The sequence below is a fragment of the Numenius arquata genome, chromosome 10 (assembly GCF_964106895.1).
Source record: "Numenius arquata chromosome 10, bNumArq3.hap1.1, whole genome shotgun sequence".
NCBI lineage: Eukaryota > Metazoa > Chordata > Aves > Charadriiformes > Scolopacidae > Numenius > Numenius arquata.
The window spans coordinates 45,725,571-45,752,520 of NC_133585.1; the positions used below are offsets into that span (position 1 = coordinate 45,725,571).

The following is a 26,950-nucleotide window of genomic DNA, read 5'->3' on the forward strand; positions in this document are numbered from 1 at the left end:
AATTTGTTAAGGGAATACCAAAGCACTTCCCAGTCGCCTGCCATGCCTAGCCAGATGGCAGCCAGGACTCTCTCCGGGGCTTAGGCATCTGCAAAGTCAGAGCTGCCACCAAGACAATCCATGCCTTAAAAGTCAGGCACTGCTCCCACCAAAGTCAGAAGCAGTTTAATGTTGAGACTAATAGAAGCAGATCTTTGAAATGTAAGCAAGGAATCTGATTTTTTTTTTTTAAAAACAAAGTGTTCTTGATATTAATATCACTAGTGGTCCTCATATCTTTGACTATCAGGTCATGGTTCTTAGCTTGCTGCTCACAGTCTGAACGTCCTCTGTATAGTTAAATGAGAAATGGTCCACCTGGGTTAAAGGAATAAAACTCTTGGGGACAGATTACAAGATAAACACTTCATTTGCTCTTCCAGATTTCTGTGTTTCTGTATAAATTGGTGGGAATACACTTGAAGAATATGTGTTTCTGTTCAGTAAAAGAGAAGGACATTTTATAGAGTCAAAACCCAGCAGCTTCCAGGGTGTTCTTTCTATTACTTGTACTTAAAAGGTCACTTTGGGACAGCCTCCTCTACCGTCTGAGGACAGCCATCCCCTTATTCCTCCCCCCGAAAGGAAAAAATTACAAACACGCGGCTCGTCAGGCAATAACTATTGTATGAGTGAGGGTGAAACAAACTCACAGGCGGCCTCAGGATGGAGAGGCAACACAAGCTCCAACAAAACCTGGGAACTGAATGTCACGTTTAAAACGCATCCAGCTCTTACAGAAGAGCTTGAGAGAGACAAGGATGCTTCTCCAGAAAATCTGGATTTAAATGTTAATTCCTTTGATTTCCTCAAGTATTTCATAAGCTGTGTTCCTGGCATCAACTCCTGAAGATCCCAGCCCCTCTTGCAGGAACAGCACCATCCATTCCAGTCTCATATGTAGATATAACAGCATGCTGCTAAATACATTTCAAATGTATATTAAAAAAAAAAAAAAAACAACCTTCTCATTCACAAGTGTTACCTCACATTTACAATATGCAAAAGCAGTCTATAAATCTATAAAACTCATTTAAAGCCACATTAATCTCTTCTTAGAAATCTGAGATCTCACAAAGATATTCCACCTCGATTCCTGGGCCAGCAGCACAGAAAGCAGAGCAGGCGCGTCCACGGCTGCTCCCACAGTAACAACGATGGATGAAGGAGGGCAGTGGCAAGAAGTTTTTATGGGAGCAGGGCAGGTTATGCCTTTGTTTTGTGTGTTTTTTTAAGGATATGTTCAGTGGAACTATCTCCACATCAGCATTTCTGTGATGCAACATCAATAACAAAACCCAGAACCTTTTAGCAACTTAGTAAGGGATCTCTAGATACTTGAGCAGAAGAACAGTGGCTGCCACAGAGCTCCAGGAGAAAAAAGGCAAAGAACTCAGTGGAAAAGGTCTCCTGTCAGTCACTGGGACAAAAACCAAACTGATATGGTTGTTTGGACATACCACGTCTGATCCATGCAGAACACAGGCACTGTGTCAGAGTAACTGGGCTTGCAGCTTGCAAATAAACCTCAAAATTTCTGAAGGTTTTACAATATTCTCTTTAAAAAAATATAAATGTTCTAGTCCAGATAATTTTTACCTTTCACCTTTGTCTTTAAGGTGTAAATGTTTCAAACATAGTAGTTCTATCTTTGTGCAAACTAAACTTAATGTTTCATCCATGTTTGTGCAAAAATATCATCCTTTTTCCCTTGGAAAAGGAATAGCTTTCCATCAGAAAAAGGCCACTGCCTGAAGCATGCAGGATAGGGGCACCACTAAATTTCACAAAAATGCAGTCTGAAATTTTGTAGCAAAACATGAAATTGGAATTAGACTTGCAGCTCCGAGTGTTCAGAGCAATTCCGTTACTTATGCAGTGTCCATCATGTCTCAGACACCAAAAACATCAGGGGATAAACCAGCCAATGCTCTGGTTTTGAGGAATCAGTGCAGAGAGAAGCAGATTTCAAAGCAGGGCTTGGTAACAAATGGTCCTGTTACATTTCAGTGAAGAATGATAAAAGCACTGGCATTGTATTCTCAGCCATGTAGGACCAGTTTTCCTTTGAAGTTGCTCTTCCACATATCATTTTTTACGTGGTTGCAGAGAGAAAGGAACTGGGGCGACTCGGCTGAGAGGAAGGCAGTGATGAAAGGAAAGTAAAGCCTTGCTTAGTAAACACACGTAGAGCTTTCTTGGAGGTAGGACTGATAATGAGTAAACCAGTTAAAAGGCAATGTTTATCAGCGACTGCATTTCAATGCATTCTCTTCTAAACAATTGTCCTTCTCTGTCATTTTGAAGTGACCTCGGAGGTCAGGAGCAGAAAAACATAACAGTTCATCTCCTTCTCTTTTTAGTTTTTTTTTTTTCTTTTCTGTATATTTACTGGAAAATAAATATTTACGGCAGATTATCATGACATCAAAGCCTTGACACGTGTCTTGCAGGCAAGAGACGTAGCTGTGTCTGTTTTGGAAAATGTACGTCACCTGAAGGCTAACCTGCTCCTATGCTCAGAAAACATCGCCCGCTGGAGCAACAGGGCGACAGATTTGTTTTAAGTACTAGACAATTTGCTAGAAAGGAGTAAGGAAGCCGTTCCAATTAAAAGCAAGTGCTATTTAATTAATGGCAAGGCTCCCACTGACTTCAAAGGAATCGAATCTGGCCCGTTTGTGCGTTGCAGCCCAGCTTAACAACCCCGGCTGCACAAGAAAGTGTTTTTGACATCTTCTCTTTTCTGCATCCAGGCAGCAGCCGGAGCCGTTTGGGCTGTGCCTCCTCCCCGAGCTCCGTACCCAGGGAAGCAGCTCGGAGAGACCAGCCTCCCGGCACACCATACACCCGGCATCACTGCCGCCGGGGGAGGACGTGGTCGCTACAGATCGTCCTTCCCTCTTCCTCCAACACCCCTCGCTGGCCGTGTGGCTGATTGATTGCCATTGGCATTGGGCTGAAAGAGAGCTGACTTGTCAGGCTTTCCAGATGGAGCCACAGGCTGTCACGGGGGGCAACGGGCTGGGCCAAACGCGGTTCCCGAGCTGTTGAACAAGCAAGACGGCTGCTGGAGGCTGGAGATTTTTCTTGGTACTGAGTACAGCCAAGGCTTGGGAGCCGATTTCAGCCCACGTTTACACACATGCTCTGCAGCGAGAGCTGCTTCCCTCAAAGAGAGTGCTCCTGACCTGCTGTCACCTCTTACAGTGAGCTCAGGGGACAAAGAAACACCTTGAAATTAATCAGAATTCAAGTCAGCTAGCAATCTTTCTATCAATCACACATAATAAAGCAATCCCACCGACGGCAGCGGGTGGCAGACTCATCAAACCACACACACAGAGCAAACCACCTCGACAGTGAAGTCCGTCCAAGCAGCATTGCCTTGGTTTGGAGCAGGAGCTTGCACTGCTCGAGGACATGGCCCAGGCCCGAGGCTCGCGAGCATCACTCCTGCTCTAATGTCCATTTAAAAACAGATAACATTTTAAGTCTACCAAAGCCTAGAGTTTAAAGAACTTGAATTGCAAATGGTGTTCGGTTAAACCTTCAGCAAAGATGCATGAGAAATTCAAGCTGACACACTCATACCCTGTAAAAGGGCAAATAACACTCCAGTGATGATTGTGTCAGACCAAAAGCCCACAGTCACTGAAGCTCATCGTGTCCACCGGCTGTTTGGATCTCCTGATCTACTGCCAGAGCATTTTATCTAATATAAGCCCTCCACTGCACACACACAAAGCTACAGGGAGCTAGGAACAGCTCAGAATTCTCTTTTTTTTTTGGCTGTGATCTTTCCTGGAAAGCACCCAAATGGTGGCACTGGACAGAAGCCCACAGCAGCACACCCACTCATGCGCTTATGTAGTGCCCATCTCTTGTGGCAATCTGGAAATACCCCTAAAAGCCATGACCTATCCAACAAAAGATGATTCATTAGTCTTTAAAGGACTGCTGCAAGGTCAACATTGGCCCTTCAATCTCACAGACACCCAAAATAATGTTGGATTTACCAGGAATTCCCATCTAACACCACCTGGTACAGGCAGAGAAAATAAGTATCTAGGGCAGCTTATGGAAGACAAGTCATGTTCCCAAATAATCCCATGTGGTATCAATTAATCAGATCAACGTGGCAGAGCTAGCAGGTGCTTGGAGCTTCACTAGAAATCGTACAGTTGCAACGCGAGCTAATTGCTGTCCTACACATATCTCCCTAGGGAAATCATTACTTCATTAGGAAGTAATGCCTTGCAGATGCACGATTAGCTGGGCACTATTTGCTACTGGGTAGTAGCTACCGAGGGTTGACTCTGCTCTATGGTTTAACTCCCGCTGATCCAGTCTCACCTAACGAGGGCTGCGATTGTGACTTCATGGCAAAGGAAAACTAAAAATAGGCAAATAGACACTAGTATATTTTTTACGCATAAAACCACTGCATAATGTCGTTTAAAAAAAAAACAAACAAGCTGCAAAAAAATGGGTATCTTTAAGCATTTGTAAAATGCAGCACTAGGCTTGTCTCCTGGCTGACAGCTGTGCACCTGCTCTGACAGCTGGTTCAGTCCAAAGGTCCCTCTAAGGACACATCTGGCTGCCCATCAAGCAGGATGGATTGAAACCAGCCCTGCCTGCCCACCTCCCTGACGCACCCCTGGCACGGGTGGCCAGGGGACCAGCTCACAAGGGGTTTGCATAAGTGGTGACACTCGGAGTGATTAACGTAAATTAGCCAGGCACGTGACTTTAAATTTAGTGAAATAAACAAATCCAGGTCCTGCAAGGTCATAGCTTGTCCTGTCTATAGACAGAATAACATTGAGTAAACTCAGAAAAGGTATTTTCAACGCTCTTGCTGCATTAGTTTCTGCTTTAAAACCCCATATATTTGACCATGAGAGTCTCTCTGCCTATTCAAGTATAAAAGCACTAAACACACGATGTAACCGGTGCAGAGGAGCGTCTGGGGGGGACAGTTTGGTAGCCAGAGCCGTACTGGGGGGAGATGGTGGCTCTGTGCCACATGGCACTGGGTCAGGTCCAGCGGTGCTACACATTGCCACCCCTCACAGCCCCCATCCTGAGTAAGTGCCAGGTGCTGCCAGAGTGGAACCAACACGTTTTGGGGTCCAAAGCTCCACAGAAGGACAGCACGATTGCAGCAGCCATGGAGACTGCAGCCACCGAACTGCCAGCTGGGTCAGAGCATGGGTTTCTTAAGTAATGAGCGACAGACTAATAATTACCGTAATTTTCAAGCAGCTTATGGGAATCTCTCAGGCCAGTGCATGAAAGCTTTTTGCCTGAAGACTTTGCTCCAGATGGAGAAACTTCAGATAAGCCTCTTATTTTCGTTGGAGTGCACTGCCCTGTGCTGGGTCCATGCCCAGTGGCCAGAACGCTGCGTCCATGTCAGCCCCCTGCCCCACCACCGCCTTTCACCTTCTCCTGCCCTCCCCACCCCAGACGGAGTCAGGGCAGAAGCAGTGGATAAATAACGAGCACAGCTTTTACATTTCCATTGCAAAACAAGCCAGGCTTCTTCTGATGACAGAAACCAGAGATACCACCCCGAGACACTGAAACGCTGAGCTGCCCTCCCAGTCCCCTGTCCCACAGACAGCAGAGAAACCACGCGAGCGCCCGTGCCCTCACCTTGTTGTTTCTCTCGGCGGGACAGGGCTGGGGGCTGCCGTAACTCCAGCCCGTCTCCTGCAGGATGTCGGGGGTCTGCTGCCTGGTCTGCCGCGACACGACGAAGTGAACCTGCTTCTCGCTGGCCTGCGGGGAGGAAGTAACAGCGTGAATCCCACCGCCCTGGAGCAATAAACCCCTCCACGTCAGCCCCAGAGGATTCACAAAATGTGGGTCCCGTTTAAGCGTGGTCTGAATTTCCCACTAAGGTGGCTGCAGTGACTTAAAGCAGTAGCATCAGTTCAGGTCAACAAAGTCCATAAAAATTTACTGCCTGCTACTTAATACTTGTCTTGAAAATTTGGTGTTAACTCTGAAAAAACCCTTCCTATCTGCCCCAAATTTGGCTGGAAGCAATGATCCACCACAGCGAGCACTGATCAGATCTCACACACACCTGCATCCACCACAGAAGAGAGACAGACAGACAGAGCTGCTGACAGATGAGAACTCTGGAAAAGATGCAATTAACCCTGTAACGAGGGATGTGCTCAAGCCTTGGCTGGGGAAAGTGGGGAATAAACGATGTAACTGAGTCCACCTGCAAATGTGAGGCAGCTTGACCAAAGGGACGTGCATTTTGAGAAGCAAAATCCTACTGCACCAGAGCACACAGAAAGAGGGAGGGCACAAGCAAGCACACAGAGTAATGGAGTTTAGGGTGGGAGATCAGCCCAAGCTCTCACTCTAGGAACCGGAACTGCAAAAACAATTAACCCAAAATAAGCTCAAAATGCTTCTGGGCATTTTTGCACAACACAGTCGTAACACTTAAATGCCTGAGAGATGCTGCAAAGCCTCTCTTGAGTTATGTTTGCTCATTATTTTTTAAGGTGTTCTGTGTGTGCCTGATATTAGTGCTATTAATTCTGCGCACAGGTGATTTTTTTCTGTTTTATTGAATCAGCACTGTTTCCCTAGAAGCAAGGCCATGTTGGATGGGGCTTTGAGCAACCTGGTCTAGTGGGAGGTGTCCCTGCCCATGGGAGGGGACCTGGAACTAGATGATTTTTAAGGTCCCTTCCAACCTAAACCATTCTATGATTCTCTGACTCTAAATGGCTTCATTCTTCTCCCAATGAAGCTCATATGAATCCGTTCAAGACAACAGTGATGGAAAGATAGAGCTGAGAGGGAGGGAGGTTTAGCTGGGTGAATCATAGATGTCTACCACAAGGGCAAACCAACATACTGAACTGTAGAAATAGCCTTAATGCTACAGAAGCATACTCAGAAGACAAAAAAAAATTAATCCTCTAATCTCCTTCTCTCCAGGCTAAAGAGCCTGGTGGTGTGGCAGTCAGGAAGGGCTCTCAAGGGCTGGTCTCCAGAGGGATTCCTGCCTCTTTGCTCACAGGTTATTACCGAGCAACTGCTCAGTATCTGATGTGGAGCCCCCCGCAAGCACGTCTGGAGGTCTGGTCCCCCTGGGGCTGCAGTAGCGATGCTTGTTGGTACCGCAGCCCTGGTGGCATCAGACCTCCAGACTCGTTTGCTGGCAGGCTGACGTGCCCTGCTCGCTGGGGAGACACTCCAAGGAAAGCTGGCGTTGAACAAGCAGCTGGAAACCAAACCTAGATCCAGTTGCGCTATTGAAATCAAATCTCCCACAGACAATTAACAGAAGCCAGAGGAGGCCCCTGGGATTTTTGTTTTTATAGTTTGGTTTGTCTTTTCTAGAGCTGGATTCAATAGTAGTAGCTGAGGGTTAAAAAATGCTTTTGAAAAATGTCACTATAGTTAAAAAAAAGCAACCTCTCTCTCCCAAACCTCCAAATTCAAGCCTGAAATCTGCATTGTCGGGCTGTGCTATTTCCAAGGAAGGTGATATCTCAGTAAAATACATGCAGTTCTTTGTTACTTTCCCAATATCTTGGGGGATGCGAGGTTTTTCACCAGCAACTCAAATCTCCACAGCTTCGTAGTATTTAATTTGCTACATACACACATAGTTCAAAACAACTTTCTAGATATTTTTACCAGGTCTATTTTTACGGAATATTAATTCCTGGACTCTGGACTCAACTGGCACCTAAAAGCAGAATACTGTATCTCAGGAGAAAGGAAACCACCCTGCTCCCTAGTTTGCAATACAGTTGAGATGGAACTGAACAATACAAGCCTAAACCTCCTAAGGGCATATGGCCCCACAAAAATCCAGTTTTCTCTTAAAACAAACAACTTCAATTTACGCAACTTCTGTTTAAAACTCATCTGTTTCCACATGGTTAGCCTCAAAGTTGGTTATTTAGAGGAAGGTTGTAAATGTGATTAATTCTTGTAGAACAACTAGCAAAAGTTCACCAAGAGTCTCTATTGCAATGTCACGTTTGTCTCCAGGTCAGTCCAGTTAAGTAATTTCTCAGAAGTCCAGAGTGTTTTAAGAAGTTATCCAAACAATAAGACCAGATTTTGAATTTACGTACTTCCATACAAAAACCCATTAACATTTCTACTGATCAGAATATTAATTACTGCTTCATTCTGATCCCTCCCTCCATCTTACCACTTGTTGTCCCCACAATTCCTTCTTTTTTTTTTTTTTTTTATGCTGAAGCAAGAATTAAAGAAATGAGGTTAGCTTTGAGACTGAATGCGAGTAATAGCCAGAACAATCTGCTAGAACTAAAATTTGTGTTACAGCCAAAGCAAACCAAGCAGGGAGGTAGAGGCAACGGTGGTGACTTCTGAGCATCCAGCAGGCAACTGCATCTTAAAAAAAAAAAAAAAAGGCGGCAGTGCTGCTCTCGGCAGAAGCTGCCCCATCTCTCGCAGGGAGGATGTGGATGTGTTCCCCATCACGACCTGCTTTCTGCCCATGGTGGTTGTCGTGATGGAGAGGGGGTCATGCGCCCGTCGCAGCTGCTCCGAACTCCTCCGAGAGAGGAGGGTGAACATCTGGGGACAGTAAAGTCTGGCTCAACCCGCGCGGCTCGGCTTGATGTGCTCACACGAGCGCCCACTGATCTGTTACCTTGTTCCTTGCCTTGTCACTCCCATGGAAAACAGATGTGGAATGTCACGTTATTTAGATTAAAAGTGCCACATCTGACACAAGACCATGACTAAAGATGACGCGACAAATGGGAAGCAGCAAACTCCCAAGTGTTACGATGTGCGCACGTTCCTAATTAGCACTTATGTGTTTTCTTCATTTCAGTTCTTGTGACTGGGCTTATAAACAGCCAGACACCTAATCTACTGATTAACAACTGCTTCACATATGCTAATGTATAATCGCTAAAGGCCTGAAGAATCAAATTCATCTCAAATATTCATTATTTAGAAGTCAGAACTCATCAGACTCCACAGAAATCTGGTGTTTTCCCAGATGTCCTTGGGCTAACAAGCCACCACCACCTTTTAGTGAATGTTAGTTCTGTTTTTAAGGAAACTGAAGGCATATTTGAAGCTTCCACCACCATTAATTTACGGGTAGATGTGGTGCTGAGGGACACAATTTAGTGGTGGTTTTGGCAGTGTTAGGTTGATGGGCTCGGTGACCTTAAAGATCCCTTCCAACCTAAACAATTCTATGATTCCATGATTAACTTGAAGCCCTCAATGTACTGTCAGTGACACACGCTGAGGTCTCAACAGGCAGGATATTGTTGAGAAATCAGAGGGCAGTAAAACATCCCTTCGTGTAAGAAGCAAATGCAAAACACTTGTGCCTTCAGCATAATGGTTTTTCTCTGGCATAACATGGAAACAGGAAAGGCAAATGATAATTGATGAAAAAACATGACAAAAAAGACACAGGTTCCGGGAATTTTGCATTAGACAAATGTGATTCATAGAGCTCACATCAATGCAATGTAATCCTGGCTGTTTGGAAACCTGAGTCTCCCCTTTGATGGGCATGTTGTTTAAATTCCCAGGGACTGGTGTGCATTTCAAGCATTATTATAAATAACATCCACTCTTTGGAACCCAATAAGAGCTTTAGTTGCGTTTTTAAACACTTGTGTGTGAATGCTCTCATTAGTCATTTTTTCCATTTCATCTCTAGGCTGCATGTGTTTTTTGCTTATGAAGCACTGTTGCCTTGTTTTGTAGCCATAAAGAACTGTTCCAAGAATACCAATTTTTTAGAAAGGTTTTCATTCCAGACTTGTTCCCCTCAGAGAATTTAAACCTCCCCCTTCCCTGCCGCCTTCTGCTCCCAGTTAGTGAGCTACATAAAGTAATCCAGAAAGATGCTGGACCAGAATTTCAACAACTGGCATTATGCAAGGGGGTGGTGTTTTCTTTAGCTATGCTATAAACTTCTCAATAAAAGTTGGCTACAGCCAACTGTGAACCTATGCTAAAGGAGGAATCCTTTCCACAAGATGCATGGATCTGAATGTTTCTTTCAGTCCAACTCGTGTTACCTTGATTATACCTGTCGGAAGCAGCCACCCCGATTTGTCATCTTGTTATGGAGGCACATGAAATTATTCAATGTGAACCTTCTGCATGCTTCCAAATGAAATGTCAAATTGCATATGTATAATAACTGCTATAAATATGAGATAAAAGCAACAAAAGATTCTTGGCTTTGCTTTTTACATTGAAGTTTTCTAAAAATGCAGGCTGTAAAGAAAAAAAACAAATGAAAATGGTTCTGGAGGGGAAATTAGGCAGAAGCTTACTGATTTTGTAGCTGAGAAAGGTTTTTTCTCTGACAGTTTTGTGGTAAAACATTGCAGAGTGCATTGCAGAGGCACTCCTTTAGTTCTCCACACGAGTCTAAATAGAGATTTATAAAAACTGCAGCTACAGATCCATGTTTTTCCAAAACATCTGGATTTCCATATGCTGGATTTAGCTAAGAAATAACTACAAGGTATGGAGTACCTTCAGTCGTAAAACACACCCACGGGAAATCACCGAGTCTGGGAGGAAGATGCTCATCCTGAAACATGCCGTCCATTGCTGTAGGCTGCTCTGGTCTGCTCCAGGGCTGAACCAGGAGCACTGTGGCTCTCTCTGAGCTGGAGGAGCCAGGACCCAGCTGGACCCAGTGGTCCTAGGGTGCAAGCTGGCCTGCCTTTTGGCAGATGGCATCACTCTTTGGTGATACACAGTGTACATGGGTGTTTACATTGATCTGTACGTTACAAAGCCTGACGGTAGCAGGCATCACTGTGAGAGTCCATGCCCATATTCACCCTTGTAGCCACAGTGAAACCAAGGAGCTTTTAGAGGTGTAAATTCCCATCCAAGCTTGACACATATTCCCGCCCTCAAATACACACACATTAATTTTGACCCCTGCTTTGCAATGGATGGTGAAAAGACATTGCTTGGTTTTTCCAAAGTTCAGAACCTGGGGCCAAAGTGGTGGTGACAAACCTGTATCAGCTGGGCTGCGCTCTCTGGACTGCCATACCGATGGTCGTGCCCATTGATGGCCAACACCCGGTCGTTCTCCTGAAGCTGTCCATCACGGGCAGCCACGCCGCCTTCCAGCAAGTTGAAAATAAATACCCCCGGTTCATCGGCCTTGCGGACCAGCTTGATTCCCAGCTGCTCGTCCGGGCTGCTTTTGTTTAGTACAACATGGAAACTGTTGTCCCTATTGCAGTGAGCATCAAGGGAAAGTCCGCTGTTTCGGCACCGGTACCTCTGCTCTCGGAGCACCGTCAGTCGGAGCACGTGGCAGGGTTGCTTCAGGATCGACACGGCGTAGTTGTGAGGCACATTTTTGATGTCCATGCCGTTTACCTGGAAGAGAGAAGTGTAAATCAGCAGCAGAAAGACTGTCTAATCTGAATTGGCATGGGAGCGGGCAGATGTATTTACACAGATGTCTTCATACAAAGTGACGTGTGCTATTTCAAACTGTGTCACACAGGAGGCCAAGTTTGCGGTGCAGAACAGTCTTCCCCCCAAGGAAAGGACACTCTGTACAGATACTTTCTGCCTTTTTTTTTTTCCCCTTTCTCTCTGATAGTCTCCAGACATACATGTTATTTTTCAGCTTTATTATTGCTCTTTCCCAAGCTCCAATATCCTTTCAGATATCTCAGTTTTATTCCACTAGCTTCTGATTTCAAGTTGCCTCTCCAACCTTTCCTTTCACTCCCACCACTTCCCTGCTGTTTCCCTTCTTCATTATCTCCCAGCTGTTCTAGGTACAGTAAAGAAAATACTCCCCTCTAATGAATCTCTAATTAAAATGAAGTAAAGGGCCTCAAGCAGAAGTTTAAATACCCTGGATATTTACTAGTAATTATGCTGGTGTGCCACACCAGAGAATTGGGCTTTTTACGTGTCTTAGTGTTTTCCAGGTAAGATTTAGCTCAGCTGGTGGTAAAACTGCATAACTGCCACTTCTTTAGCTTGGCTGGGGAAGAGAAAGAGAAAAAAAAGAGCTTCCAGTCAATCCTGTCATGTCCGTGTGTGTAAGAGTGACTAGGCATTGCACGTTATCACTGCCAAATGAAAACCAGTTGCGAGGTTGTAATTCATTGCTGGCTGGAAAACCCAGATCAGACAAGTTATTTCCATGTAGCTATTTCCATTGCACAGGTTGAACCATTTAAATATTAAGAAATGTCTCCAAACTGCAACAGAAATTTTCACCAGCACAGACAAAAGAGCTTGACTGGCGCTTGTTTCTGCAGACTGCCTGTGTGGGCACGACGGGGCTGTCCCCACTGTGGTCTGACGGGGAGACTGCACCCTTAGAGACACAGGCATGAGCTGCACCAGCATGGGGCTGAAATTCCTGGGAATCCTTGGTAAATCCCTGGGCAGTCAGCCACAGCCAGGGAGAGCTAAGCCGGGCCCGTCCGTGCTGCAATCACGGCTTCCCTCTGCAGTTTGGATGTGCCCTGCAGGAGCAGTTTTGGTTCAGTGGTGCCATTAACTCTGCCACTCTGTGCTGGCACCAGAACAGAAAGCCTCCCCGAAACGCACGACCGGGTGACACTCACCCAGCTGCCACCTACTCACTCACCCTACCAGCCAGGCACACCAGAGCAGGCACTAAGACGGGCATCCGGAGCCCCACCTGGAAGAAAACCCTGAGATATGCATGCCAGACCTTGCAGTCCACCCCACTTCCATCTCCTCTAGCATTTTCCCAGGTAATGCCACACTGGTTAGCCCGGGTACCGGCACCAGTCTATCCATGGCAGCATGGCCCACAGGGAACAAAGCAGCCTGCTCACGTGTTTCCCTGTAATTTGGGAAACCTGTGCTGAGATCTTTGCCATCTTTGGCCATGCTGTCACCAATATTTGAGCCAGGTGAGTTAAGGTTCTTTGGGTACACCTGGGTGAGCTGCAGCTGGAGCTTTGGCTTGCAATGGGAATATACCTTGTGCACTCCAACTACACACCATCAAAGCATCAAAGCAAGGAAAGGAACCAGTATTTTCTGTCATCATTAATATAATTTAGCATCCTTGGAGAGCCCCAAGTCACTGGGGCAGTTGAGAGCACAGTTCCCACTCAAAAGCTATTGCTGAAGCCACTGCTCACAAGATACATGATCTTTAACCATCTGGCCTAATTCTCGTTCATCTGTTATACATTTCTATAGAAATGGGAGCAGAAGTAGAAGCCAACAGCTAATGCCTGAACGCTGCTTAAATTTGTTCTTAGTGGTTTCACCTGTTGCTGCTGATGGGGCAACACTCCCAAAACAGAGCGGGCAGTGTCCCATGCTCTGTGCTGCTGAACACATAGAATCATAGAATTGTCTAGGTTGGAGGGGACCTTTAAGATCATCTAGTCCAACCATCAACCTAACTCTGATAAAAACCATCACTAAACCATGTCTCTAAGCACTATGTCTACCCGTCTTTTGAATACCTCCAGGGATGGTGCCTCAACCGCTTCCCTGGGCAGCCCATTCCAATGCTTAATAACCCTTTCAGGGTAAAAATGATATCCAATCTGAACCTCCTCTGGCGCAACTTGAGGCTGTTTCCTCTTGTCCTAAAATCCTCACACAGAGGAGCTAGATGCTGAAATAATGCTGGTCAGGGCCCTATCACCTGTCCTGGTGTAAGTGGGATATAAGGCAATGGAAAACCTCACTACCCGAGATTTAAGCCCACAATTCAGTAGAAACAAACTGGGCAAAAAGGCCAGATTCTGCTTTCAGAAAAAAAACTTCTGCACCACTGGGTCAGAAATGTCAACAGTCTATTGCCCAACGTTGCATTTTGGATCTACCATGTTTGGGTAGAAATCAGAGAGGCCTGGTAGTGAAAAGGAAAAATAAACAAACCTGTGAGCCTCAAAAACTGTTGAGATGAATGAAATCATCACAGCATGCAGAGGAACTGAACACCTTTCTGCCCACACCAACAAGCAACATTGCAAATCTCATCTCGTGATCAACTTAGACCGTCTTATTCTGTGTTAGGATGCTTTTATTTTGTACCTTCATGGTACCGTACCTTTAGTATCATGTCTCCAGGCAGCAATCTTCCATCTCTGGCGATTACCCCATCTCGATAAATATGCTGTATGATGATGTGAACCAAAGGAGTCTCACTGCCTCCCACAATCCGAATGGCCAGGTTTTCATGGGGATCCGTACGGTTGATCTTAATGCAGGTAATTTCCCCATCTGGAATCAGGTGATACAGCCTGGGAAAACCTGGAAATGCACATTGTAAGGTATTTATTTGACGTCACAGCTTTGCTTTGTTAAAACATGCACCGCAGACCTTCAAGTACCCCCCAGTTATCCAAACTAGGAAAGGATACGCATGCTCACTGAGTGGACTTGAAGGGATTTTTTTTTTCCAATTAATACATTCAACTTCCCTTTTTTTCCCACAAAACACAGCCCTAAACCTTTGATGTAACCCAGACACATGAAATGTACTTAAAAACAGTCACACGTGCTAATATTTTAAGGGAACAAGTACTTTTTTGGTCACTAGAGACCCCTCTGAACCAGGCCACGGTTCCTTGCTGGCCCTAGAGCAGATGGGCACGGACACCTCAACAAACATCCATCCCTGCTGTAGTGGGCTGCACACCCTGTCTCATTGGTAGCACGCCAGGTTGCCCCGTTTTCCTCCATTTTTGGTGCCATAGCTGACGACTGGATGCTTGGCTTGTGACATCCAAGGAAGGGTTTTTTTACCTTCAGCTAAGAGAAAAGCAAGATTTCTCAGGCAACCCAAAGCGCACAATAGTTTCCCTACCAGACCCCTCTCCTTTCATCCTGCTTGAACTCTAGGAAGGAGGAATGAGTGGCTCTTACTGCAACGTGTCTGTATTAAAACCAGAGTACACTCAAGGTGCCTGGAGGGAAAAATTTCTTCTGGCCCTGGCAATCGGTGTGTGGGGAAAAGGGACCTGGTGGGCAGGGGTCCTTTTTGTATTTATGATGCGCTGAGTAAAAGTATACTCTTCCAAACCCTACTCTTCAACTGGCATTTTTGCTTTCACAGCATGTCACAAATACTTTCTTTCCTTCTAGGTCAATTCAAAATTTTAATCCACATTCAACTGTGAGCAAAGTTGAAGTAAAAGGACCAGTGAGTTTTCTAGCACAGGTGTATCAGCCTTCAATTATTTTGAATTCCCCATAGATGAGAAAAAGCTTTTGAGTTTTTTGTGCGCGAGTCCAACCCAGCACTTATATAAAAACCCTGTTAAGTCAAAAAATTAAGTGTTAATATTTTTTCAATAAACTATTTTAGAAACGAAAGTACAGTGACTGTTACTGAATAGCGGTGAAATGTTAAATGAAAATTAACAGAGCAGTATCTGAGATAGAATAAATATTTTCTACTACAGAATTAGCAGACAACAAACCAGCAAGGCACCGAAACCTTTTGGGAGAGAGCAAGGGGAAAGAAAGAACAGGAAAAAAATATTAAGAAACACCATGTTGCATCCCTTACCACTTCTTTGATCATATGCTCTTCGAGGCGGGAAGCTGTCTTCCTCCACAGCTGTAAAAAGCACCTACCGGTAGCACAGACTTCGACTTTGTGGTTTTATACAGTTGACAGGCAATAAAAGTCTATCTAGATAACTATACAGCCTTCATCAACCTAATATCCAAGTATTCATTTAGTTTATACTCTCTTAGTAGCCGATTCTGCACGAATACGGCTTTACTTCAGTTTTGCACAAAACTTTAATGTCTCAGGAATGGAAGGTGCTATATTTTCCCCACACTTATCTGTTTTCTGAACATTATTTGCCCAGACTAATTTGTTCATGTCTCTCTTGCCCAAAGGGTGCATTCACTCCATATAAATCCAGGCCTCTATGCAAAATGGATAATTTGGTGATGTATGTGCTCTGGCTTCCTCTATAGTGCACGGGTACCCAAAGAGAATGATGCCCACTTCACCTCTAAATCACCCCTGGAGGTGTGAAGCTCTCTCCACTGCTATGTAAGAAGAAAGAGGGAATGGGGTGCCCAAAGTCAGACAATACAAGTACTCCTCAAAAATCACCAAAGGCCTGATAATAAGGCCAGAATAAGCGTGCACATTTTATACTGTCAGTGTGGCTATAAGGGTATTTATATATAAAAATGCAGATGATAATCTGGACCTCCAGATCTTCTCTGCATGGAAATAAATAAATATCCCTGCATATTTTGCAGACTACCAAAGCAGTCCTATAGCAGAACTACTTCCATTTCCTGTTGCATGATGATTGACCTCATGTCCTAATAAACTGTGGTTTTAGACTCCAACACTCATTCTCCCACAGGTCATTTCGAAAACTTGTCTAAAGGAATTAACTAGTTACATTTCTTGACCATGGAGAACCGTGGGCTGAATGAGATATTGACACTCTTATGTTATTTCAGTCTCTAATTATGCCAGAGCAAAATCAGAACAATGTGGCAGTGAACAAGTCTCCACACTCAGATGACTTACCTGTATCTTTGTATAAGGTATAAACTTATCTAAGTTTCTTTGCATCTTGAGCAGTGCCTTAACTGGTTTATTAAGTCTTGCAGTGGCACTTGGCTGACTTTCAATATGACTTTATGCAGATTCTTTTAGAGGCATTTTTAATACCTAATTTCCTTCTGAAGCGTGCAGTCTACAGCAAAACAAATCTTCCCAAGATATTTTTCTTGCCAGACTGCAAGTTGCTAAGGTTTCTCTTTTCACAGTTAGCAGGATGCACTGCCTCACCTCCTGTCTTCATTTGATTTGTGTTCTTTATTGAATATAATCAATAAATTGCACCATTTTCTCCTCAGATGGGCTAAGCAACCAAAATAACTCTGTGATCCCTTAATTTCTGCTGTCTTCACTGAAGACTTGCCTCTTGTTTTCGTCCCAGGCATATACGCGGATGTTTATATTACCAACAACCTAGGCTGTCGTAAGTGACAGGCCAATGTCTATTTTGATAAACTAACAGTAAGTCTGACAAACTAAATGTATAAAACACAAAAATACATATTTTTTTTTGAATAAGAAAATTCACAATCGCTTTTTCACCAGTCTGCATACATTGTGTGCAGTTTGATCAAAACCTGCCATGTCTATCTCAAGATGATTCTGTGTCTGGAAAGCAATGTCTTCAACCTGACTTTTTCTCATGTAAATACCACACCCAGAAAAGATGGACCCTGTTCCAGCACCTGGTTGCATACAGTGAAGGTGGGCCCCATCAGCCCAATTTAAGGGACTCCAACTGGGTTGAGGGCTTATACCATTCACATATACACTGCCTGCTGTGAGGCTGGAGCACCACTTTGCATAGACCCCATTTTCCAGCCTTTACACTCTTAATTACAATTCTCCATTCTCTTTGACCAGGTTTTCCAGAGCAGGAAAACCCAGGAGTATTGCATACCTTTCTTTACCATTTTATATTTCCAGTCCTTAAATACTGAAGAGCTGCTGAATCTAGAAAGAAGGAAACTTTCTGTCTTGTTTTTGGTGATTCTTGCAGGTTTTCCCACAGATTGTTGTGTTTTTGTCACCGGGGGTTGTATGGAGCATTCTGAATCTGTCAATATAATAAAATGTCATCTACATTCAGAAAGACTGTGTGTGCTTTTTCCTCAGGCAATATTTTCCTTATGTTAGTGTGCAATTTTATAGATATTTTCACATATCCCATTACAGTAACAAATAACATAGGAGACACCAGCTTTACGCAGTAAACTCCACTTGTCTGGTATGATGTAGGACACCAAGCAGTTGTTAGTATAGTAGCCATGAGACTGGAATACAAAATTTTAAGTATGCTTAATATTTTATCCCCACAGTTTATAATATTTCATGTTAGTGTTCCTCCAGTGCTCAGGTTTCTATGTGCACTGTACTCCTTCTGGCAGTGCTGCCATCAGGATAACTCCTGCCCTCAATCCCAGCATCCAGTGTGACAAAGCACTGTGCAGGTGCAGTGTTTGAGTCCAAATTAATCAAAGGTCACTGTAAACAAGACTTGTGTCTCAGGTTGCAAGTCCTTATTTAGATCAGAAGGTCTGACTGATGTGAGGTGCCAGCCCACCCCCACAGATGAGGCTATCTGCAGGGACGCACACTCATGCTTCCCACCACATGGTCACCAGAACTTAAATGAAGCTTGTGTAACCTATCCTTGGAAAATTCTTGTGTCTGTGAATGTCACATGCACTTGTGCTAGAATGGGACTTCATTCTGCAACTCTTCCTTCCCAATTGATTTTCATTTAGCATTTCATTCTCCCAGCGGTTTGCCATCATTTTGATATAATGCCTTCTATTAATTCTCCAGGGATGCTGGTCCAATGCAGGAGGCAGGTAGAAGGCAATGCCAGCTCTAACGTCCCTTGCTTCTCAACATTCCTCTCATCAAAGGAATCCCAAAAGAACTAAAATGAAACTGTTGTAGACTTGAATGTGTCTCTCAAAAGTTGTGGCTATCTCATCTACAGCAGACAAAGTTTATCGGTCTGCAGTGGAGGAAATGCTACAGAGACAATCTCGTTCTTCTGGAAATTGCCTGGCTCATGGTCCTAGAGCTGGATGCTTTGAACCAGTTCTGTAAGATGTCCAACAGCTGTTTTGGAAAATCAAAACTGCGACTGAATCAAATCTGGGGAAAACAGGAACAGTGTGGAGTTCCTGCTGGGTGCAGCCTTCCTGAGACAGAAGTTGGGCTGTGCGCTCTTGTCCTGGAGCTGGATAAGCCACTTTCTTTTCTGCACGTAGAGAGCCACGAAATGGTTGATACCTGGAGCCATCTGTGTTTCACTTACCTTCTTTTTCTTCACATACCTTTCCTAAATATTGAAGTATTTATAATATCTATCTATCTATCTTTTATGTATAAAAAGATATATATATATAATATATACATTAAAAAATACAACAGGGCTCAGAGTGAACAGTAGGAGTGAAATACACCCATACATCAGGAGAATCTGTTCTGTGGTCCTGCCAGTGCCTGCTGGGGCTGCCTTGGTCTTGACTGCTGTAAAGCAATAACAGATGGTAGAACTGCACCCACCCTGAGACTAAGAAGAATGAGTTTGACTTTGAACAACATTTGACATCCTCAAGCAATCATAAATTCAATTTGTTTTACAATGGCTTGACTGCAAAATAGAACTCATGAACATTTTTGAAATCCAGAAGCAGGGCTCCCTTTTACTGCAACAAAACTGTGCAGAGGTTTTTGCAATTGCATTCCCAAATCCTTTCCTCCTAAAGTGTTAACTGGTTTATAACTTGAATTTGTAGATCAGTTGGAGTAAAGAGTATGTATGTATATATATATGTATATACACACACACATATAAGCCGTTCTTGGAAGTGAATTTAAAGAGTGTGATGCCAAACTAAGAGCACAGTGATACAAATAAACATAGCAAAGCTGGAGCAGTCTTTGCTCGGAGATATTTTATCATTTAAGTAGATTGTCAAGGTCATTTACACTAGTAGACCCAGTCAGAAGATATTACATCTTAAACGCATCACTGCTGGAAGGATGTTCCTGTCACCCTCCCACACGTCTTCGAATGAAACCATCGCCTTTTAACTTGCCTAACTTCTACTTCAGACCTGGAAAGCTATTTGTAGCTGTAAGTGCTATTAATGAGATTACTTTCAGGCAGATATCGCAAGCTTGGACGCAGCACTACAGACAAATACTTTTTTGCATGGGTTATTTACAAATGAACAAATTATTTAAAAAGCGGACAATCTTAAAGTCTCCTTCCCCCAAACATTTTATCATTAGCGTTTGTACTTTTCATTCACTTTCTAACATTTTCTTTGGTTTGGACAATGAACAGTTCTCTGCTGAAAAGGCCAGCAAAACGTTTAAACAATGGAACAAAGAAAGCCCTAATCATTTAAATCTAAAATGGGTGCATATTACTTTGTTTAAATGAATCAAACCACAGGTTGCAAGTGGAAATCATGAAGTGATCTTCACAGTGCAGGACTGCTACCAGCTCCAGGTATTAGACTGTACCTATTTCTCTGCTGTAATTATAACAGAAATACATTTGCTGTTATATATCATGTTTTTCAGTGTCCATGGGTAGCAAAGGAGTTTTCCAAAACCAGTACTGTGTTCAGCCTCAAGTTAAGCAGATCACAGCTATTTGAATATCTTTTTCTCCCATGTCAGGAATGACTATTTTCTCTTGCACCCTCACAGTCATATTGCAACTGAGCATTGGCCCCACAGATATATCAGCTTCAGACTGAAGGAACCTACACACTTTGCAGTGGGAAGATAGTTAATTTGACCTCAGTGCTGCTGATGCTGAGGGCCAATACTCAGGTACACACTATGGTTTTCATTCTCAGAGCCCCTTTGACTGAAATACAGGCAAAACAAAGGTTAAGCAGAGACACCTGAACTAAGATGAGGGAATTCTGAAAACTGGAGACAGATGGACTAGAATATGTTGAGCTTCACCAGGTGATCTGACAGCTCCTTTATCAACACAAGGTTATCAGCAAGAAGGGGTTATTTCGCTTTGTGCCCACTGTGAGACTGGCAGACTCTCAGCTTTAGGCACTGACTAAGCCTGGTGAGGAAAGGAGCCACCAGAGAGGTGGTGAGGTGCCATCTGATCTCCTGGAGCAACGAGGCATGGCTGAGGTGTGCTCTCAGGTTGTCCCAGGCACGAACCTGTCAAACTTGGGCAAGGCAGCAGCAGCAGCTTTCACGCAGGGTGTGGGGACCTCCAAGACCAGGAACCACCACCCACAGGAGTGTCTCCTGTCCCAGGAGAGCGGAGTGGCAATGGGGATACAGACACGTGGGGCTGCCTTTTTCCAGAGGGTTTGGGCTGTATCTTTACTGAGCACAGGACAGAGCACACTACAGCTATCCCTAACGATTGACCAGCAACTCTAACCAGGAGTCCATCTGCAGACTGCTCAGAACAGCTGAGGATTTAAAAGAATAAATAAAAGAAGAAAATATACAGAACTGGAGAAAAAAGCAAGCCTCCAGCTGGCAGGATGATGATAACTGCTAGAGAAAGAAGTGTATTCATTTCCTCCTCCAATAAGAAGAAACAGAGAGAGCCTTTGAGATGCGATTACACAAAGCACCTGTTGCAAAGGACTGAGTAGAGAGCTTTGTTAAAGTTGTCTTTCTATTGATGCAAGTTACTTGCTTGCATCTTTTTTGAAGACCAAATTCCAGAACTGTGTAATCAAAATACATTCTTTGCATACGCAATTAATATAGTAATTTATGTACCCAGCTTCTGTGATCTCATACGTAAGAGCAACTGCTCATTAAGTAATTACATGCCTACCTGGTTTTTCCGGTGCAGTAGAATATGTTTGGAAGTTTACAGGCATGCTTGGTGCAGAGGAATGAAACCACAAGTAGAGTCAAGGAAAGAATGACAATCTTGACGCTGTCAATGGGGCCCTGGAGTGAATGCCACTTCAGGGACCCATTATATGTCCCTTAAAAAGGAGACAACAGCGCTTTTCATTCTGCTGGAAATGTAAAGGCCAGTGTCATCTTCACCCCTCCTTCTGTTAACATCTGGACTGCACTGGGTTACCGGGTAGGTACTGTTGGCATCCAGATCATCCGCACACTCCAGACATGAAACCAAACTCTCAGAGGAGCAATTGCTAATGTCAACTATAAGCCTAGGTAGAAAACGGTCACAAAAATGTCTGTGCCGCATCCTAAAGAGGTGTCTTTTGAAAAATACGAACTTGAGACATGCAGAATTTCACTCCAGCTGAAGAATAGCAAGCTTTTGCTTACGATGAATTGAACAGTTGCTACGGAATGAGAAACATATCTGTCTGCTCAGAGAGACCCATAGACAACTTATTTGCAAATTTTTACTTGGGGAAAAATAATAAAATATTTAGGACAGTAAAGTTGTTCATGATGTTTCCAGCCCAAGGAGCAGTTTCACATTATTTTTCTGGAAAAGGTTCACAATTTTGAATTATCAAGTTTTATTTTGGCTACATCAGCAAGTATGTGGAGTAGGAGAGTAAGTACCAAGAACACAGTAATGTGGTGAAATTCTCCTGAAGGAATAAGCAAATAAAGCAGAAGAAATATTGAACACTGTTCTCTGATTCAGCATGTCAGGAATAACGATGCCTAAACACAGCATTTGGCAGCCTTTTGTCCTTGTTTTGTGTGGGTTTCAATGACAGCTTGAAACATAGAGCAAAGCTGCATATTTTGTCTTTTTAAAGCCCTTACCCTGGGCATTTGGTCTGGGCAGAGACATGAGGTGCTGAGGCATCAAGCAAAGGAATAATAAGCTCAGTGAAGACCTTGATTAAGGCAATGATTCCCACTCTATCGTCACTTCCTTTTGATGCACGAATGCTAATACTGCCTTCGTAATTATGGTCCAAAGCAATTAGTAACATTTGCTTATTGCTTTGAGAACACCAAATGTTAAGTGTTACTCCCTGCCAGACCCCTCATCCTTGTCATACGTCAAACTTGCCTCTCCCCCCTGTTTAAGAGCAGAGCATTCTTACCTCATCACCTGCCTGGCTAAGGTAATAAAAATCTGTCACCAAGGATCCCACAGGAGTGCTGGAATAATTACAGTACTTTGCGTTTCCATACCATCCTCCCACTGGGAATTTCCAGTGCTTCATAAACATTAGTCAAAACTCGTTAATTTCCTACAATGCATGATCACTGCGATCCCTTTGCTTTAGGGGGACAGGCACACGCTGATGAAGCCTCTTGAACAAAGTGATAGAGCAAACCAATGACAGCTCCAGTAATAGATCCCAGATGCCCAGATCCCACATCCCGTGTGCTGGATGCTGGGCTGGCTGTAGCATGCAGGCTGTTACCAGAACAGCCCTAAATAAGGTCCCACACACTCCAGCAATATTCTTGCCTGCCAGTCACTAGCAACTTTTTAAAAAAGAAAATAAGGGAAGATTTAGTTTTCTGTTTGTTTTTTTTTTTTTAATCATGCACAGCCTACCACGTGACAGGCATGTCAGTCATGGACATCCAGTTCCCACGTGGATAGGGTCCCCTACCCCAATTTAAGTGATAACCCAAGGAGAACAAAGCATTACCTTCCTCTCCAGCAGCGGAGTTTCCAACAGCCTCCCTTTCCCGGTCAGTCTGGTTGGAAACGGCGCTTCCACTCTTTGTCCTTCGAAGAACACTGAACGCCTTGTTTATTTTTTTAAAAGATCTGCTTCTTATAGTGGAGCGTTCAAAGTGTCGAGCTGCAACAGCGGGAAAAACCAAATCAATACGGTTCAGCATTTCTGGGCTAGAACCACATCATTTCTGCAGCCGTCGCCATACGACAGGGCGTGACATCAGCAGCAAGGCCGCCTGCACTTCACCTTGGCACCTGACTCCAGCTGATACTCCAAGGTTGCACCCACCTGAATCTGGGTGCAATTATCCTACCTCTGTCCCACACCCTGGAATTGCCACCTTCCCTGTCTGTTTGGCCAGCCCCACACAGAAATCTCCTGTGAGTGTGGTAGCCTGGGAGAGAATAATACCCGGTCAAGGCAGAATCAGCAGCAATCCTGTGAAAAATGCATATAAAAGGAAGCAGCACTGCCCTTCCCAAGCTATATAAGTTTGACAAAAAAAAAAAAAGGAGAAAAAAAGCTGGAAGTTGTTGTTAAATACTTTTCTTGAAAAAAAATACCCACCTCACACTACTGCCTCAAAACCCTGAAATGTTTCCAAAGCCACCAAGGACAGCCAAAAACTTCATGATATATTCAAAGATTAGCAGGTGGGAGGGACCAACTAAGTCACATATTCTAACCTCCGTAAGGCAATACCAAAAAAAAAGTCATAATACTTTCAAAAGATGTCACTCTCTTTTCCATCCCTCTGAAGATATCTTCATGGCTGTTGCTGTTCTGTCTCTTCGAGCTCTGCATGCTAACCAAACATTGTAATCTGATAATATAACATTCCCTCAAACCAGACCGCGGTCTCTAAATGCAATAAAACTAGTGGGATTTAATTTCATTCTGGTGTTGTCTTCTTGCCTCCTCCTTTTCCTCACTTCTCTAGCCCCATACACACAAGAGGATAGTATTGCTCTTTTTCTAGTCTTTTTTCCAGCCTTTCATCTGTTCTCCATCCATGCAGCTGGTGCAACACGAGGTGGGCTACTCATTTTGGCTTCAGAGTCCTCAAATACAAGCTTTAAACTCACCGTTTCTGTGTCTGAGTCTGCCTTTGGCCAGGCCATGTTTTTCAAATATGACACTCATCAGAGTCGGGTGCAGTGTCACAGGGTGAAGGATCAAGGCAAGGTTTCCTGGTGCAACTTGTCCCTGACTGGTTATTTCAGCAGGACCAGCTCCTCTGAGCTGTACCTCCCTGGGAAGCTGGCAAACATCACCCAAGCTCCCAAGGCACTTCATATGGTTTGTTTTCCTGAAAATACTTGGCAGCTGCCAAACACAGTTCCCAACAGGCCTTTGGTTACGTGCTCATGCCATGGTCTATGGGGGTTATTTGGGCCACCACACTTTGTTGAAGCCATTACACAACTACACCATCCACCTGACACATCACAAATGCCATTTGCTCTTCCAACTGAGCTGACTTCCCTAAATAACCTTCTTTAAGACCTGTGGTTTGCAAGCGTGCGGCTAGTCTGTCTTCAGCTTTATGTTGCCCCCGGCCAAGCAAATTTGTTTTTCACCTCAAATCTACTGGGTCACTGAGTGTGCAATTTGGTAAGCCATGTAAAATCAAAGCTTTCACTATTTTTTTTTTTCATGAAGCCTCCAACAACATGTTTCACAGAAAATGAATGCTTAAAGAGGCCACCAGGCTCTGAAACCATCACTTTTAGTTCTTACTTCTGTTTCGGTTGCTGCGATGCAGGTCTCCTGGGCTGCTGCCCGACTGGCTCTCCTCCGAGGTGGGGCTGAAGGCCGGGTTCACCAGCCCTGGCTCGTCTGTCATTAAGGCGATGGCTGCAGCGGCCGAGAGCTCGGGGCCCAGTGCAGCTACTGCTAAGCTGGAGCCATGGTCTGGAGAGCAGTCTTGGGAACGCCTCTTCCGTTCCTTGGTAAGGCCATAGTGGGATGCTCCTTTACATCTAAGGAGAAGGGAGGGAAAGGGAGACATGATAACAAGTTGTATTTAAATGTTGGATACTTATGGAAATTATCTGGTGTCAAGGAATCACTTGGAGTACAAATTGTGATGAACACGATAGCCAATGTAATAAGGATGCTTAACAAGAGGGAGAAATGCCAGTCCCATCATGTGATGTGGAATCAAAAAGAAGGAAAACTGTCCTTCAAAGCAGCTGAGTTACCATCTTACATGGAAAGACTGCCACTGGTCAAGAAAAAATAGAGACCCACAGCCTTGTGTGTAGTCTCATGTGTATAAACAGTTACCGTGGAGGGCAGGAATAGCAGGTGGCTAATTAAACCAGAGGCTACAGTCCGTAATTTCCCCCTTGCCTCTAGTCAATGAAGGAGAGCAGAGTGAGGCCTGGCACCTTCTTCAGGTCTGCTGGTGAAATAAAAGGCACCTTACCCAGCCCTGTGCACTGAAAAACCTTCCTGGTCACCAAGCTGGTCACACCAGGAGCACAACACTGCGGTCTTCATGCAGGAGGCAGGGTCTGCCCTTCAAGTTGAGGCTAACGCAGCCAACGGAGGGAGGGCTGCAGGAGGTAGTTGAACACCTGCGGTCTGCGGGAACCAAGTCCCCACACGGTGCCCATACAGACCATTTACTACTTGAACTGCACCTAATTAATTGTTTTCAAATTCAGCCATGAAGATCATAGAATCATAGAATGGTTTGGGTTGGAGGGGACCTTAAAGATCATCTAGTTCCAAATCCTCTGCCATGGGCAGGGGCACCTTCTCATGGCCCCATCCAACCTGGTCTTGAACAGCTCCAGGGATGGGTTATCCACAACTTCTCTGGACAACCTGTTCCAGTGTCTCACCACCCTCACAGTAAAGAATTTCTTCCTAATCTAAATCTACCTTCTTTCAGTTAAAAATCATTACCCCTCATCCTATGGCTACACTCCCTGATACAGTCCCTCCTCACCTTTCCTGTAGACCCCCTTCAGGTACTGGAAGGCTACTACAAGGTCTCCCCAGAGCCTTCTCTTCTCCAGGCTGAACAACCCCAATCTCTCACCCTGTCCTCATAGCAGAGGTGTTTTCAGCTCTGCCATTTCAGCTCAGCTGAGACACTAAAATAGAGGAGTCATCGCCTTGATAAAAGAAGAGGTGCAAGAGGTGTAAGGGGGTCCCATCAGCCCTGCAGCCCCACGAGAGTCAAGAAGAGAGAGCAGGGCTCCCACCGAGTGACTGAGTGCAAATCCTCAGACCTCGACCAAGGTCCTTGGGCCAGCCTGGGGCTTCAACAGTTTGGAGATCTCAAAGCTGGAGATCTGGAGGAAATTCTGGAGGAAAATCCAAATCCTAAATCCCAACATTACCTCCATAGCGACAAAATCCTCCATTTGTAGTGGAGACATGCATGTTCCCAGAAGAGCTGAAGATACAGCTTTGTAAGAGCCAAATTACAAGCCTGCTTTGAAATAACTTTCTTGTGATCCCGACTATCTGCTCTAGATTCACCCTAGATGTCAAAGGCAGGACCACACATGGCTTTTCTTTCTTAAGACTAAGTCATTTGAATGAAAATGAAGGTCACTGTGCTCTTCATAACTCACTAATTAAAGCTATAAAATAACTGAAGAGACAGAGTGGCCCGAGGAAACAGCACCTGTGACTTTTCTCCAGCAGCACTTCTGCCCAGTGCCCACCC

General features: G+C 44.4%; 1 protein-coding gene across 1 annotated transcript in view; it reads right to left on the bottom strand.

The window, feature by feature from the left end:
* Positions 1-26,950, bottom strand: part of LNX1 (ligand of numb-protein X 1) — a 64,150-nt gene that overhangs the window by 10,299 nt on the left and 26,901 nt on the right. The window contains exons 2-7 of the mRNA XM_074154764.1: positions 25,003-25,244; positions 23,230-23,385; positions 14,144-14,346; positions 11,083-11,454; positions 5,704-5,829; positions 3,714-3,716 (exon numbers count right to left, since the gene is read on the bottom strand). Coding sequence (XP_074010865.1) covers positions 3,714-3,716; positions 5,704-5,829; positions 11,083-11,454; positions 14,144-14,346; positions 23,230-23,385; positions 25,003-25,244 — 1,102 coding nt within the window. The remainder of the gene's footprint in view (positions 1-3,713; positions 3,717-5,703; positions 5,830-11,082; positions 11,455-14,143; positions 14,347-23,229; positions 23,386-25,002; positions 25,245-26,950) is intronic.